A 16069-nucleotide genomic window follows, 5' to 3' on the forward strand; every position below is an offset into this window, starting at 1 on the left:
AACTGGTTACACAACACTTGTTTCAAATAACCAGAATTACCTTATACAGATATTCAAAACTCGTGTGTAATAAAAATGGATACACAACAGGAACACGTTTACAGTGAGTGAGTGAGTTTAGTTTTATGCTGCACTCAGCAATATTTCAGCTATATGGCGGCGGTCTGTAAATAATCGAGTCTGGACCAGACAATCCAGTGATCAACAACATTAGCATTGATCTGCGCAATTGGGAACCGATGACATGTGTCAACCAAGTCAGCGAGCCTGACCACCCGATCCCGTTAGTCGCCTCTTACGACAAGCTGAGTCGCCTTTTGTGGCAAGCATGGGTTGCTGAAGGCTTATTCTACCCCGTGACCTTCACGGGTATCACAGTGCTAGACTAATGATATAAGATGCCGTTGTTCCATCATTGTATATCAGCTTCGAACTGTCTAGTCTTACCAGGCAGGGTAACAAAAAGTATCTCTCTTTAACAGCCATTGTCAAGACGTGGCCAAATTCACCACCGACGTTTCACCCTCAAGGCAGACGCTTTATTCCCTAGAGCATGGAGGCGATAGCTCTATATATCACATAGCACTGTATGGATAAAGTGTGAGTGAGTGACGTCTGTGTTAGTATGTGCATATGGCGAGTGTCTGAGTGACTCTTGTTTGTGGCGACTGTGTGTGTGTGTGTGTGTGTGTGTGTGTGTGGAGTATGTGTGTGTGACGTGTGTTGCGAGTGTGTGTGTGTGTGTGTGTGTGTGTGTGTGACGAAATATATGTGTGTGGAGGCGTGTGTCAAGTGTGTGTGTAGATACAAGTGTGGCTATAGCTAGTGCAGTCGGCGCCATGTCCCATACAGCCTAGCTAGTGCTAAACATCTTGATAAAGACTATAAATAAACCTACTTACGAATTCCAATTAAGAGTTCAACCCTGCCCTGCTGCTCACCACAATTTTGAGCTGGCTGGGTTCCAAACACATTTTACGCAAATGTGGTTATCTTATGATGAATCACTGGTTCAACAGCGTTTTCATGTGTACATACGAAGTGTAGCGTTCAGAGGTCACGTGTGGGGTCAGGTGCGGGGTGAGAGATGAGAAAAGACATTCTGTTAAATTTTAAAACCATTAAAATATCGATTGTCTGATAACCTCTGTAAGACGAGCACCTTCATGTTGTTGAAAAACGATTGCCTGCAATACAGATAATGGTGGAAGACGGAGCTGTTTCTAGAGACCATAATGTGTAATGTATCACGTTTTAGGAAGGCTCTCGCCATGAACGGCCCATGTGCTACTCAAAAGAGCCAGTCAAGTGAAACACGTGCGGTGTTGTTTTTTATACCCCCCTTCAAAAAAACAGCTGTGCTACGGCGGGGCTGTTCTTTATCTGATAAAAACCTGGGGTTGAGATGCCTAGACTTACTCAGGCTCTTCCAACATAAACTTTAATAGAAACGTAAATTGTAATACTTGTAGCAAATTGTAATAACCCTTGACGTAAATTGTAGTGAAAACGTAAACTGTAATAGCAACGTAAATTGTAATAAATATTGACGTAAATTGTTATACGCAAAATGTAATAAAATTTCGCTTTTATTAAAAGTTACGTCAAGGGTTAACACGAAAAGTAGAACTCGATTTTAGCTTTATATGCTTAGTCACATATATACTGAGAAAAACAAATAAGGGAACATCATGGCAATGTTTCTTTATTTCTTCTCATTTCCTCCCAGCGCTATTCAAGGCCGGTGAAGAAAACTGGAAACATTAAAGGAACGCTTGAATGTTACAGTTATCCTATATTTGTTTCTTTCAGTATATTATATTTATTCTAAACATCTTTCGTATATGTCACCCTGCCCATCGATACATTTTTATTCTAGTGTTAATAATACCATCTCGCCACCTATGGTGAAGTATATATAGTTACCTCACTTTACTGTATGGGTCGTGTTGTAGCTTAGTGGTTAAAGCGGTCGCTCATCACACCGAAGATCCAGTGATGTTGCGGGATTGTTGCTAAAAGCTGCGTAAAACCATACTCACTCACTTTACAATTTCTGAATACTCACACGTGTTTGCCCTTGAATTCTCTGATACTTTTTACTTTATTGCGCGGCATTTTGAATAGGATATTTACACGTGAGTTAAATACTACTTGTACAAACCAGTGGCCTATAGTGAAAGCTGAATATTATGTTTGGGTCAATATCTTCCTCCATATAAATCAAACGACACAACGGAGATAGTTCTAAGGATGCACACGTTTCGATGAGCGACGTTTCGATGTCGTTACTAACACCGTTATGAAGCGAGTGCCTGGTACATTACATCAACTCCTAAATGAGACTCGAAGAAGTAAACCAAGAGACAGTTATACTGCACTGAAGGTTTGTTACGCATGAAACAAACAATACACCATTCTTATTTAACAATGTTTGCAAAACACAAAACAATGCTTTAGTCCCACACAATCAAATCATCTGGAAAAAACTATTTGGAATTCACATGTTCGCCTCTTCACTATAGAAATAGTATGACGTCTGGATGAAACTTTTGGAAGCCGGTCAGTTTTCGCAACGAGAAAATCAAACATTCAAAACTTTGAAGTTGGTCCCTTCCTATGACAATTAGTTTTGAAAGTGTGTTTGTATACTACATCCATACAGTGTTATGTTAAGAAAATGTGTTACCTGGATTAATTAGAATTGATATAAAGATTGTTATAAAACATAATGAGGTGATATACATTCCACCCATCGTAAACAAGTCATACATTTCACCTATCGCTAAGTGGTGAAATCTGTGAGTGAGTGGGTGAGTGAGTGAGTGAGTCAGGGCATCAGCAATTTTGCAGGTATTCGCGGCGAGAAATACTGTATACAGAACAACATGTTAACGATACAAATAAGAATAATTATGGCATTTACTAAACATTCTCAGTCAAACAGCACATTCAAAGATATAACCTTACCATTGAAATAAAATTTTCTATTTTGTCAAATGATTTGAAAGTTACAAAATTAAGAAATACACTTCGCTCAGCCATCATGTATAGTCTAACGAAACACATTTTCTCCCTGACCTATTATAGTTAAGGTACGAGGACGATACAGGTTCACATTCCGAAAAACACTCCATGTGTATTTAATTGGGTGAAGAACTGCAAAAATCTTTCTTTTCACATAAGAAGTCGGAGTAAGATTTATGTAGACAGCTGTTGAGGCAGGGAAGAGCAGAGTTACCTCCAGTCACAGCCTGGGAATAAGCAATGGTGGGACGGAGATTTGGCCCCAACCGTCCCCAGATTTCCGGTGCCTGGCTCCTTCCAGTTACATCAGATCGGAACCAACGTCTACGCCATACTAAACGTTATCCTTGCGCACTGAGACTCTACATACGTCAGCCTGCAGACACATAGGTCGGTCAGTCACCTATCAACACGGAAGACTCTAGGTTGTTGCCAAGCAAGCGTTTGTTGGTCATTAGAGCGTGTACACAAGCAGGCTCAGAGCACACCTGAAGAGTCAGGTACCAGGTAGGTGTGTGATTGACATGGCAATCTGTTGCATATGTCCAAAATGTAAAACAGCCAGCATAGCAGTGATGCTACTTCAGACAATGAATGTTGATGAAATAACCATGAATGCACTTCCACACTTCTTACCAGCGTTATCTAATATGCAAATATTCTGGGAATGTTCCCCTGTTACACAGCAGTGCCAGGCAGTATATGCCATGTGGCTGTTAACCCTCTTCCGACTCACACGTAGTCAGGGATATGTACACCTGGGTTAACTGTTCACTCCGACGCAAAGTAATGACAATTTAAAGTTCACTTGGTTCACAAGCACGAGTTGTACCCCAACACGGGCAACAGCCATGCCTAAAGGATAGTAGGGCGTCTTCAATTAGTTATATGCTCATTGCTGATTTTTACCTGTATTACCTGTGATATTTAGATCAAATGTGCCAATATATTTTAATTTGAAATTTGTGAGAAACTTCACAGTTGGCTCTTCTCCATAACGTACACGTTTTCGTCATGTAACACACTGTACGTTCGTGTACTTGTTTAGCAATGTGCATCGTGTTGTGTAACCTTTAGAGCACAGATCCACTGGATCCAAAACCATGATTTCTGTAGAAGGCTGATCCTGCCTTGTAGTGATATTGATGCAAATTAGAGAAGTCATTTGCATATTTTAGGGACTACTTTTACAGTGTAAACAAACATGGAGTCACGCCCATCTACCGGCGATCATGGCCGGACTGACGGCCGCGGTTACAGTACTGTCAGTGCTTTGACTCAAGAAAAGACATGTCAGGTAACGATGGAGTGGATAACGAAGTGAAGATAGGAATACACAGGCGTACGAAATAGGAACATCAGTTCCCCGACCGACTGTCACTGTTAGCGAACAGACGACACAGGAATCCAGCAACAAAATGTCACTCGAACATTTGATGTTCAGAAAGTTAATTGAAGATGTGAAGTTCCACGAGATGTAAACTACGATTTATTGGCATCATTACGTGTCATTACAGAATATGTTACTGGGAACTAGATGTCCTGGCGCAGAGAATTGAGTGATCAGAAGAAAATTGTGTCACCGAGCTTGTGACGTAACGTATTACTACACACATATTTGTGACGTCATAGTTGTCTGTGTACATTCCACGAAGTTTAGCTTGATGCTGTGAGGTGAAGCTCGCAAAATATAACGGTTCTTCCAGATGCAGGATATTAACCATCCACAAAACACATTAGACTGATAATCTAAATTTAACGTATATAATCTGGGTCATCTGTCTCACGTGTCATGTGTCAAGGAATTATGATCATCTGGGAATATGAATTCGAAAGTGATTTTGAAACAAAATATGGTGAATTGCGAAATAGATATGTTGTCTCAAATCGCGGACGAGGTTAACCCTGTACTTGCAACGCTCCTGATCTACGCTGTTGCTGGTTTTGCCTACCCAAGAAAGTGTCATCTCTAAATGGCCCACTTCTTGGATCAATCCCTTACGAGGTGGTTATGAATTTCGCGCACGCAGCCTGCACACACTGATTCTCTCTAGAAGCATTTACTCGTCAGGTGAAGATACGGGTCATTGACTGTCCACGGCCTTTTCACAAATGAGGTCAATGTCTGATGCATCATTGGTTTAACAATGTATCGGCGCAGCATGTCAATATTTCCTCTGTGGGGTCAGGTACGAGAAGAAAAAGGGTATTCTGGTGAATTTCAAAACCATCAAGAAGTTATTGCTTGGTTGGCCGGTCAACAGCCTATCAAACGCGGGAGGTTTGTGCTGTTGCAAAGCAATTGCCTGCAATATAGATACGTACAGGATAGCAGTGTTGCTACTGTAGAGTATACCGCGCATCCGCGAGGACTGAGACTGCATATGCCTGCAGACAAATACGTCCGTCTAATACCTACTCCACACGAAGGCCTTCAGGCTGTTGCCAGTAGATGTTTGGAGTTTACGAGGGCGTGTACCAGGTACGAAGCTTTTGACAGGCATTTAGAAAACATGACAGGTTTTATGGATAACTAGTACTTTTATTCCTTGAACGATGTTTCAGAGATAATGAGTATCATGTTGTACTACCTTTAGTGTCGGGTTCCAGTGTTGGGGTGTCTCTGTCACACACTGAGGCGTCACACACTGTACGCACGTGAGCATCATGTTGTACAACCTTTAGTGTAGAGATCCACTGGGTGTACAGATCCACTGTTGGCGCATCTCTGTTATGCACAATGAGACGTCACACACCGTATGTTCATGAACATCATGTTGTACAACCTTCAGTGTAGAGATCCAGTGGATCCAGAGACGAGCCCTTCAGACTGATGGTCCTCCAGTGTGCGATGGCTGAGGCTCACCCATTTCCGGGTGGCTGGTATCTCCAATGCATTTGTCTCCAGTTGCATGCTGTTTTGCTCATATATCCTCGTGGTTTCAACATATTTATTCATTTCATCATGAAGGGATTGGCAAACAATGAGTGAGTAACTTTAATTTTACTCCACACCCAGCAGTATTCCAGTTATATAGTGGCGGTGTGTAAATAATCGAGTCTGGTCCACATGCTCCAGTGAGCAACAGCATGAGCATCTGCGCAATTGGGAACCGATGACATGTGTCAGCCAAGTCAACGATCCCGTTAGTCGCCTCTTACGACAAGCATAGTTGCCTTTTATGGAAAGCATGGGTTGCTGAAGGCGTATTCTAACCCGGATCTTCACGGATCGATTAGCAAACAAGCACAAAACATTTTTATATCAATGCTGCCCCCTAACAATGATAAAATAGCATTGATAAAACTGATAGATAGTGAGGGGCACAAGAACTGTGTGCAAACATAGTGGGAATCTACCTGGACAATACTAACGACATAATGAGTGACCATTTGCAAAGAATCGTTGAAGGCAAATAAACTAGTAGTTGTTGTGATGTCCGGATATCAGCAAGTCAAGGTGTGTACAATAACGCTATTTTCTGTAAATTGGTAAAGAAGGCCTGGGAAGGTATGACTTAAGTACTACAGATTTTATTAGTTCCAGATCTACCTGTTCTGATGAGCCCGAATGACCGCATATGATGATAGACTAATTGATTCCTCTACTAAAGAAGTAAGCATTTGGTCTTTATCTTACCTCACACATAAATGTCGTTTTCTGATTGGCTTAGCGCTCTTCTATTATTTTCAATGTACCCAGCTTACAAACGAGGTACATTGCAATGTTCCCTAATGGTAACCCATTCGGTACTTCGTGGTAGTACTTCTTTAGCGTCTTCTTTAACACCGCATGACGCATGATGCACGGAAATTACCGATGTTTTGCGAATGCAGATAGATGGAAGAGCGATAACTCTAAATCGGCAAGGTGCAAAGTCGGAATCGTTTGATTCACACAGGTTGGCTGAAGTGTATGATCCGAAACGCATGCTGCATAAAGTTCAAAATTAAGATTGTGATGTTTGGTAAGATAAGAAATAACCATCTGGAGCTCAAATTAGTTTTGCATTTAATATTTTGTAGGTCTGAATTATTTCTCAAATTATATCCACTTACAGCACTTACAGATGATAGGATAGACAAATAATCTGGAGATAATTTGATAACCGTTTTGTAAAATGCTTAAAATGAATGAGATCGTTTCATTTAGATCCAAATCAATTTGCCATTGTGACATTATGATAAATAACTGTTCAGATATGAGCCGCTACAGCGACACAGACCGAAGTGTCATCAGGATACATAATTGTTAGTTTATAATTGGTATGATATAACCTTGATCATCGTATACTAAAATGGCACGTCTAGTTGCAGGAAATATCATTCCCGGTGCGATTTATCTGAGCGATTTATTTGTGTTCACGGTTACTTTTTTATTTGAAACTATTCACCAGACATCCTCAATCTACCAGTAATAGTTATTATTTTGTTTGTGATACGCTTATCACAAATCTCTAAGAAAGACTCAGAGGACGAGATAGCGGCTTCATCAGTTGTGTCAGATGACAAGGTACCTTGCCAAGGAACTGAAACTCAACTTTCAATATGTTTTTCTTTATCAGTCATGTTGTAGCTTTAAATTGTCCTTTTAAAAGTAATATTGTTTTGAATATTGTCCTTAAAAGTTACGAATATAGGACAGTTATCGCTTCATATTGGATCAGACATAACATAACAAGGTATCAACATCTCATACAAAGAACAAATTAATCAATGTTCCAGAAGTGGGTGTGATCCTAGTAGGTTTGACAATGAGCTATTTCATCCCGTACATTGCCGTCAAGGTTTCGATTTTATGATTTTTTTCATTTATGATGTCAAGGCTAAAGTCAGCCTCTATAATGGTTTGCATATTCAACAGTCTAAGTAAACTTAGTCTCAGTGTATTTCGTTACACTCACTCTAACAAAACCTAGTAGAAGGTCGCGTCAGGGGATATTTGAGCGACTAATGGCCGTCCAATCAAACGCGAGACGGTTAAATAGATTTAACCAATCGGACAACGGCTAAGCTACTATTTAGGGATCGGAGGGACTTTCAAAATATTCAGTTCATTGACACAAATCTCTCCACAAACAAAAATCCGCATACACACAGTTATTTGACCTACAGTATATACGCTTTGGGGTTCCTGTTGACATGGTTACCATTACATAATATTTCCGCAAGACAACATGATTGAATATCGCCAAATACACTATTTTTAGCGACTGTTTACTCACCGTTGTCATGGTTGGACGTACGCCATGTGCATCATCCGGAACTGTCGTAGAGAAAATAGCATTCGGAATCGTTCGGGTACGAACCTTTTCGAGATCAAAAGTTCTAAAGGTATGCGCGAATGTGCACTTTCGCGATTTGGTAAGCTGTGTTGTGGTTGGTCAGTCTCATAGGTTACTTGACGCGACCTCCCATAAGGTTTTGTTAGACTCAGTAGTGGAGTGTAACGAAAAGTACTGGGGATAAGTTTACTTAGACTGCATACTGATTAATCTATTAACCCCAAATAGACTTCGCATTTATCTGAGCCATAATTCCAAGTATTTATTTCACATATGATTTACATCCAGTTTGCTTTTATTCCTGGTACTGATCGGTGATCCATATCATTAACGTAGAAATTATATATAGCATTTAAAGCTACACCACACATTCTCTTGGGTTTGGGTTAACTCAGCGGGACCATTCATTCTAGCGTGTTTCATGCTCTCTGCTAAACGTATTAGATCCTAAAGGGAGACGTCGTATATATGATAAAACGCGTCATATATTCATGTACACAAGTAGTGATGAGCTCAAATTTTACGTCACCTCGTCAACATTTCAGCCACATAGTGACGATAAGGATTTTGCCTACACAATAAATATAAGTTGTTCAATTATCAGTCAACGAAAGACTGTAAAATAACTAGAGTATCACAGATTGTGTCTGAAACTAGCATGTAAAGCTAAAACTCTTTAATTTATGACGACAGCGGTTATAGATCGCCAACATCTGAAGGTGAGTGAGTGAGTGAGTGAGTGAGTTAAGGTTTACACCGCACTCAGCAATATTATATAGATCGCCAACTACTGCAGGTAGATCACCATATTACCTGTATGGACCCCAATTGGATTCATGCCATCCCTCCAGAAATCGAATTAGAAAGTGATTCAGAAACAAAATGTACCGATGCGAAATTGTTATGTCGTTTCAGAATGGGTCCTGGGATGAGGCTTGCACTTGCCACGGTTGTGACGTTGTTGCTAGTGTTGCCTACTGTGCAAACACAGAAAGTTTCAACTCTAAATGGCCCACTTCTAGGACAACGAGTGTCAGTGTTGGGCAAATCCCTTGACGTATTCTATGGAATCCCATATGCCAAGCCTCCTGTAGGTGATCTCCGCTTCAAATACCCAGAACCGTCAGATCCATGGGGACCGGAAGTTAGAGATGCACGAAAACAAACGCCATCCTGCATCCAAATTAAAGATGCTGATGGCGCAGTTGAGGAGCACAAAAAGATACCAGACGATTACAGTGAAGACTGCCTTCATCTTACAATGTGGGCGCCATCAGATAATACTGGCAATCTAGCCGTGATGGTCTGGATCTACGGTGGATCTTTCAATAGTGGATCTACACGAATGCCACAATATGAAGGAAAATACCTTGCAGCAGGGTATGACGTCATCGTTGTTTCAATGAATTACAGACTGGGGCCTTTGGGGTTCAGCTATCTGGGGCCAGATACCATCCCTGGCAACATGGGCTTGATGGATCAACGACTGGCCTTACAGTGGGTGAAGGACAATATTGCCAACTTTGGTGGAGATCTAACCCGAGTGACCATATTTGGAGAAAGTGCTGGAGGTGTCAGTGTGGGTCATCACCTGGTGTCACCTCTGTCTCGTGAGGTGTTTGACAGAGCGATCATGCAGAGTGGGACCTTCAGTTGCCGTTGGGGATACACCATACCTAAAACAGCAAAATTGAAAATAAAGAAGTTTGCTGATCATCTCGAATGCCGTTCGTCTATAACTGATGCAGACATCTATGACTGCATGAAGACAGCAGATGCCCAAACTATGGCAGATATTCAGCTTAGTTTGTTAGATGAAGGGCTTACATTTGTTCCAGTTGTGGATGGACACTTCCTCCCCGATGACCCAAAGTCTCTTCTGTCCAGTGGATCCATCAAGCAGACCAGTGTATTGCATGGGTTTACTGAAGACGAGACAGCTCTGTTTTTGGCAATGATGTTGCCGCACATGAGAAACGTAACCACACTACCGGAAACATTGATTTTAAGTCAGTCAGAGTATGAAAGTCTTCTTTCGGCTGACTTTATTACCGGTGAGAAAATTGAAGAGCCTGTTCGCCTGTTTTATGAAAGTCAGAGAGCGCCTCTAAAAGACACTGATTATTTTGATGTCATGATTCGTATGACTACAGATAGTCATTACAAGTGTCCTCATCTCGAGTTTGACAGATTGTACACTCCTGACAACCCCACCTACGTGTACAGCTTTAATCACCGACTATCAATTAGTCCATATCCACAGTGGATTGGAGCACCCCATTCGTACGAGCTTGACTTTGTGTTTGGCTGGGTTCTGGAAAAGTCTCTTGGATGTACAGAGGAGGAGATGGAACTCAGCAGGACCATCATGACGTATTGGACCAACTTTGCCAAGTCAGGGTGAGTGAATCATACAGTGTGTGTGAGACAGTATACGTGACATATTCCATGGAACGGTGATTTACTGAGTGAAAGATCCCCAACTCGGCCGGAAATTATGATAAGACAAGACAATACTTTATTGTCGATATAGTTGAAATTAAATTCATTGCACAGTTTGCATGTCTCAGTCACATTAAAATAAACATTTTGGTTTGAACAGACAGGTTCCCATACCAGCAAAGAAAACTGAAAGTTAGAACAGACTGGACAAAACTTCTATAAGAAAGCACCATAATGGTTTGGTTTAATATCCACAGTAAATGTAACATGCCATAAGTACATTATGACGCAATTTGTTTTGACACAATGTGTCCTCATAGGTTTTCATAAAAATGTACCATTGATGCCTATAATTAATATTGAGTTGTTGGTAAACAGAGGGACAGGCACTATTTCTCTCGTGTAAATGTCTAAAGCGCTAATTCGTATTGTCAAGCCGTTCTCCTACATGCGATCTCTCTCTTTCACTCTCACAGAGTGAAATACACTGTCATAAACCGTTATTTCCTCATCCATCAATAAATTATACCACAAATAAATCTCTTTTAAAAAATCGAGATTTCTTGGAGATTTTCTTATCTGTATCCAGCGATCCGAACGCTCCGGTCCCCGTCATGGTGAAATGGCCTGTTTCTGACAACACTGATCTCTCCTACATGACCCTTGACGTGGGCAGCAAATTAGCAGCAGGACATGGGGTAGTTCACCACGAATGTGTCTTCATGAACAGGATTCGACCTATGATTTCAAAAGGTAATGTTTATGATGGAATGTACATTCTAATAGTTTCAGAAGTGACTTTGATACTTCTTTTATTTAACTGAAAAGGGACACACAACAAAAGAGGATCGAAATGTCAGTCTTTGCCTGTGTGGAACCCATCACACTTGGACAACAGAAATTATGAATACTACATGTTGACCTCGACAGAGGGATATCAGCATGTTTATAAATACTTATTGTAACACTCCCGGTTTTATTTAATAGTGATACAGATATGTTTTAGTAATGAATAATTGATGATATTTAAACGTGGGCATGCGGAATGTTTTGTATGTGTCTATAATTTGTATGTTGATTATCTATGTAGCAATATAGTGAAGCTGTACCTGTGTGCAGGGACCACAAATAGTCACGGATTAGTGTTGTCCATAACTAAATGACACCCAGCAGTGCATAGGGAGTGTACGTGAGTTTGGGGTCAATGTAAACATCAAGAAAGACAGAACGCACCGACTTGAGTTGGGGGGAGATTAAACGGTCACAGGTAGAGTCAACTCAGACCATGTAACAATGGACAGCACTACTGTAGGATGAATGTTGTTTGGGATTACTAAGGCTACGTGGCAAGACAGCGAGGTACAGACCTTGTACACGGACACTAGCAAAGGGATATATAGTTTATCATGGCTTAATAATCAGGGAGGGTTTATGGCATCTAGGGACGGTCCATCGAAACGGTGACGATCTTTACATTTGATGGATGCAGCGCACGTTTTGACTTCGACTTGTTTTGTGATAAACCGCGGGGGAAGTCTAGTTGTGGAGAACGGTTTGCGGGACACACGTAGCTTGACCAGAGATCACTGCACTCCTGGACATTCATGATTACTTACAGTTCGTTCACTAAGTATATGTGTTGACATTATAAACGTTTGATGGTAATAAATAAGCCACTAGAATATTTTGAAGTTGGTTGTTCCTGCTCGGCTGTCGCCTTGGAGAGAAGCTCAAGAATAAGAACCTGGTTCTATCAATATATTAATATCAATATGTATGACACATTCTTTCAGCTTGGTGTCTTCCAAGTGTTAAAAGCTGTTCTGCAGTTATTGCATCTGAAGCATGATAAAACTCCTTTTCAAGCGCGATGGAAGTGATGAGTTCAGATAGTAAATCTTTACATGGAATATCAGTAATTAAGTGTCCTTTGATATTTGTTTATAGCGTTAACAGTTCTAGAACACTGGGAAAGTTGGATACATGTGCATGTAACTTTGGGCGTAAACATGATGCCTATATGTCTGAAGAAGTTTACAACTTCAATCTTTTCACCATTGTATCTCCACTTTTCGTAACTTCTTAGGGTTTACCTTTTCTAAAAGACCATCACTATTGTTGGCACTTTCATTCCAGTTTCTAAGCAACATAATTTCAAATCATCTGTTTGCTTTTTGAGTTGAACAGCTGAATAAACTACAGATGACACATCATCTACAAACATTACATTGAAAACCATTGTATTGCAAGAGAGAGAGAGAAGATTTTCTCTTTGGAAAAGAGATGAGAAGTGGTATGGCGATGTCTGGGTTCTGATTCTAGCTATATGGCATGCTTAACTGTCTCCCAGTTTCAGAAATTTCAAAGATGTTGTTGGATTTTGTCTTGGATCAAATAGCAAATATCAATTTTTGGAACTGTAACTATAAGGGCAGATTTATTGTACATAAACTGCTTCATGTTGATAAACATACACAAGTAAACATAATGAGGCGTTTACAGATGTTGGCATTAGGCGATTAATTTCATCCTTAACCATCAAATATATGTTAAACTCTTTATACATAGATTTAAACACCACAATGTTTTCCTCCTTTCAGTGTTATCTTGACCAGACAGTTGTTTCATTGTCACTTCTTCCCAGTGGCTTGTAAATAATTGGAGCTTTCTTGTTTAAAATCAAACCTTCAGAAGTCTGGAATGTGGTTTGTCTCATCCCATGCATATTCACCTTGCTTGTCTTGGTGGCACAGCCATATCAATATGCCTACACATATATATGTGGTTCATTGGTGTACACTAATGGTTAAAGTGACCACTCGTCACGCTGAAAATCTGAGTACTCGGTCTGGTCAGACGCGCTGATTTTGTTGCCACACGCCATCCTTTCCCAGTTGTGCAGATCAATGCTCATGCTGATGATCACTGGATTGTCTGGTCCAGACTCCATTATTTACACACCGCCACCATATAGCTGGAATACTGCTGAGTGTGACGTAAAACTAAACTCACTAACTTAGCCATACATTCATATCGATATATTCATGCTAACACTTACATACCAATATGTTCATACCTGTATGTTCAAATTTACATATACATATAATTAAGTTCATTGCTTATGTTTATCTTAACATCTTATCACTCATTCTAATATCGCCGTGCTGATGTATCGTTTTTTGGAATCATACCGAACTGCAGCCATAGATTTAAGTTCGTACAGCTTTGATATTTTGTCTCTCTTGTGGCTTTGTGGATGCTTGCGAACTGCAGGTCAATGATGAGTCACACTAATGTGTTTCAGACCCACCGGACGGGCAGGAGTACTGCACAAGAGGATGAAATTGAACACGTCACACTGCATGAATGTTGCGACACCCTTTACCGTGTTGTTTGTCAGTTTGTTGTTTAACGCCGCACTCAGCAACATTCCATCAATATGTCTGTGATCTGTAAGTAATCAGGTCGGGTACAGACAATCCAGTGATCACCAACAGGAAAATCGATCTACGCCATTGGGATACGATGACGATGTGTCAGCTAAATCTGCGAGCCTGACCACCCGATTCCGTTAGTCGCTTAAGCAAGCATGAGTTACTGAAGACCAATTCTAACCCGGATCCTTACGGGTAACTATATTGCTGATTTATCAGTAACAACAGCTATATTTTCATCACACTCGCCACACCTCTCAATAAACAGATAAGCTGTATTCTGTCGTTCCTCACGTTTCCATATAAAGGTTGTTGTAGCACGCTGTGCCGAGAATGTCAACTTTCAGATGCATATACGTTATTAGCATAGGCAGGTCAACCCCTAGATACACAATCAACTCAGGTACTCAGGTAAGTCAACTCTTAGATACACAATCAACTCAGGTACTCAGGTAGGTCAACTCTTAGATACACAATCAACTCAGGTACTCAGGTAGGTCAACTCTTAGATACACAATCAACTCAGGTACTCAGGTAAGTCAACTCTTAGATACACAATCAACTCAGGTACTCAGGTAAGTCAACTCTTAGATACACAATCAACTCAGGTACTCAGGTAAGTCAACTCTTAGAAACATCATCAACTCAGGTACTCAGGTAAGTCAACTCTTAGAAACATCAACTCAGGTAAGTGAACTGGTAGATTCCTCATCAACTTAGGTAAATCAACACTTAAATACATCATCTACTAGTGTAAGTCAACTCTTTGATACACAATCAACTTAGGTAAGTCAACTCTTAGATACTTCAGCAATTTACTCAAGACAAGACAACTGATAGATACATCATCAGGTCAGGCAAGGCAACTGATAGATACATTATCATGTCAGGCAAGTCAAATGATAGATACATTATCAGGTCAGGCAAGTCAACTGATAGATACATCATCAGGTCAAGCAAGGCAACTGATAGATACATTATCATGTCAAGCAAGGCAACTGATGGATACATTATCATGTCAGGCAAGTCAACTGATAGATACATTATCGTGTCAGGCAAGTCAACTGATAGATACATTATCATGTCAGGCAAGTCAACTTATAGATACATCATCAGGTCAGGCAAGTCAACTGATAGATACATTATTAGGTCAGGCAAGGCAACTGATAGATACATTATCAATTCAGGCAAGTCAACTGATAGATACACTATCATTTCAGGCAAGGCAACTGATAGATACATTATCATGTCAGGCAAGTCAACTGATAGATACACTATCGATCAGACAAGTCAACTGATGGACTAATCAAGTGGTATATGCGTTATTTACTCTCAGAAGTTTAGACGCAAACTGCTCAGACAAGTCAACTAAAACATACACTTTCACGTTTCGAGGTGTTCAGTAAGATAAATACGATGTTCATTGGTCACCAGGGGACCAGGGGTTGAGGGGTCAGGGAACATAAACAAACAACGAGGGTACCTCAATCCATGATCCCCTCGTGACCAGTGAACAACTTCTATTGTTAGGATTGTTTCAGTCATTTGATTTCAAATGTGTGGACATGAATGACCTTGAACATGGCTTGGGTTGAGTCGGCTGGTGTGTGATGATTTTAAGACGGCTTATCCCGAATGGTTTATATGCATACAGGGAAATAAAATAATATATTACAGTGTGCATAAACAGAGTGAGGGGATTTTAGAGGAGCTCTTTCAGAAATGTTTTCCGTCCGGTTTCACGGGGTGGGACCTTGCTCAATGTGGCAGCTGGACTGTGCGGCGTGCCCGTTGGTTGAGAAAAAAAATCGTCTTCTTTAACTCGACGATAATGTAATAATTCGCCTGGGAAATCTGACGGAAGACATTATCGTGTTGCCG

General features: G+C 40.6%; 1 protein-coding gene across 2 annotated transcripts; it reads left to right on the forward strand.

Annotated features, from left to right (window-relative positions):
• Positions 1-3215: 3215 nt before the first annotated feature.
• Positions 3216-14466, forward strand: LOC137260117 (acetylcholinesterase-like). Of its 2 annotated transcripts, none has more exons than XM_067797815.1 (4): positions 3216-3534; positions 9228-10712; positions 11344-11507; positions 14059-14466. In XM_067797815.1, exons 2-4 carry the CDS (start codon positions 9229-9231, stop codon positions 14094-14096), a joined length of 1686 nt encoding a protein of 561 aa, XP_067653916.1. In that variant the 5' UTR covers positions 3216-3534; position 9228; the 3' UTR covers positions 14097-14466. The 2 variants fall into 2 exon arrangements, with proteins under 2 accessions (XP_067653916.1, XP_067653917.1); XM_067797816.1 differs by lacking the exon at positions 3216-3534 and adding an exon at positions 6569-6643.
• The last annotated feature ends 1603 nt before the right edge of the window (positions 14467-16069 follow it).

Source organism: Haliotis asinina, chromosome 13 (assembly GCF_037392515.1).
Source record: "Haliotis asinina isolate JCU_RB_2024 chromosome 13, JCU_Hal_asi_v2, whole genome shotgun sequence".
In the NCBI taxonomy this organism is placed as follows: domain Eukaryota; kingdom Metazoa; phylum Mollusca; class Gastropoda; order Lepetellida; family Haliotidae; genus Haliotis; species Haliotis asinina.

Excerpts from the sequence above, each read along its gene's own strand:
- LOC137260117 (XM_067797815.1), top strand. The coding sequence starts at position 9,229 with ATGGGTCCTGGGATGAGGCTTGCACTTGCCACGGTTGTGACGTTGTTG. Across the intron at positions 10,713-11,343 it reads ACCAACTTTGCCAAGTCAGG|CGATCCGAACGCTCCGGTCC; the intron begins GTGAGTGAATCA and ends ATCTGTATCCAG. Across the intron at positions 11,508-14,058 it reads TCGACCTATGATTTCAAAAG|ACCCACCGGACGGGCAGGAG; the intron begins GTAATGTTTATG and ends AATGTGTTTCAG.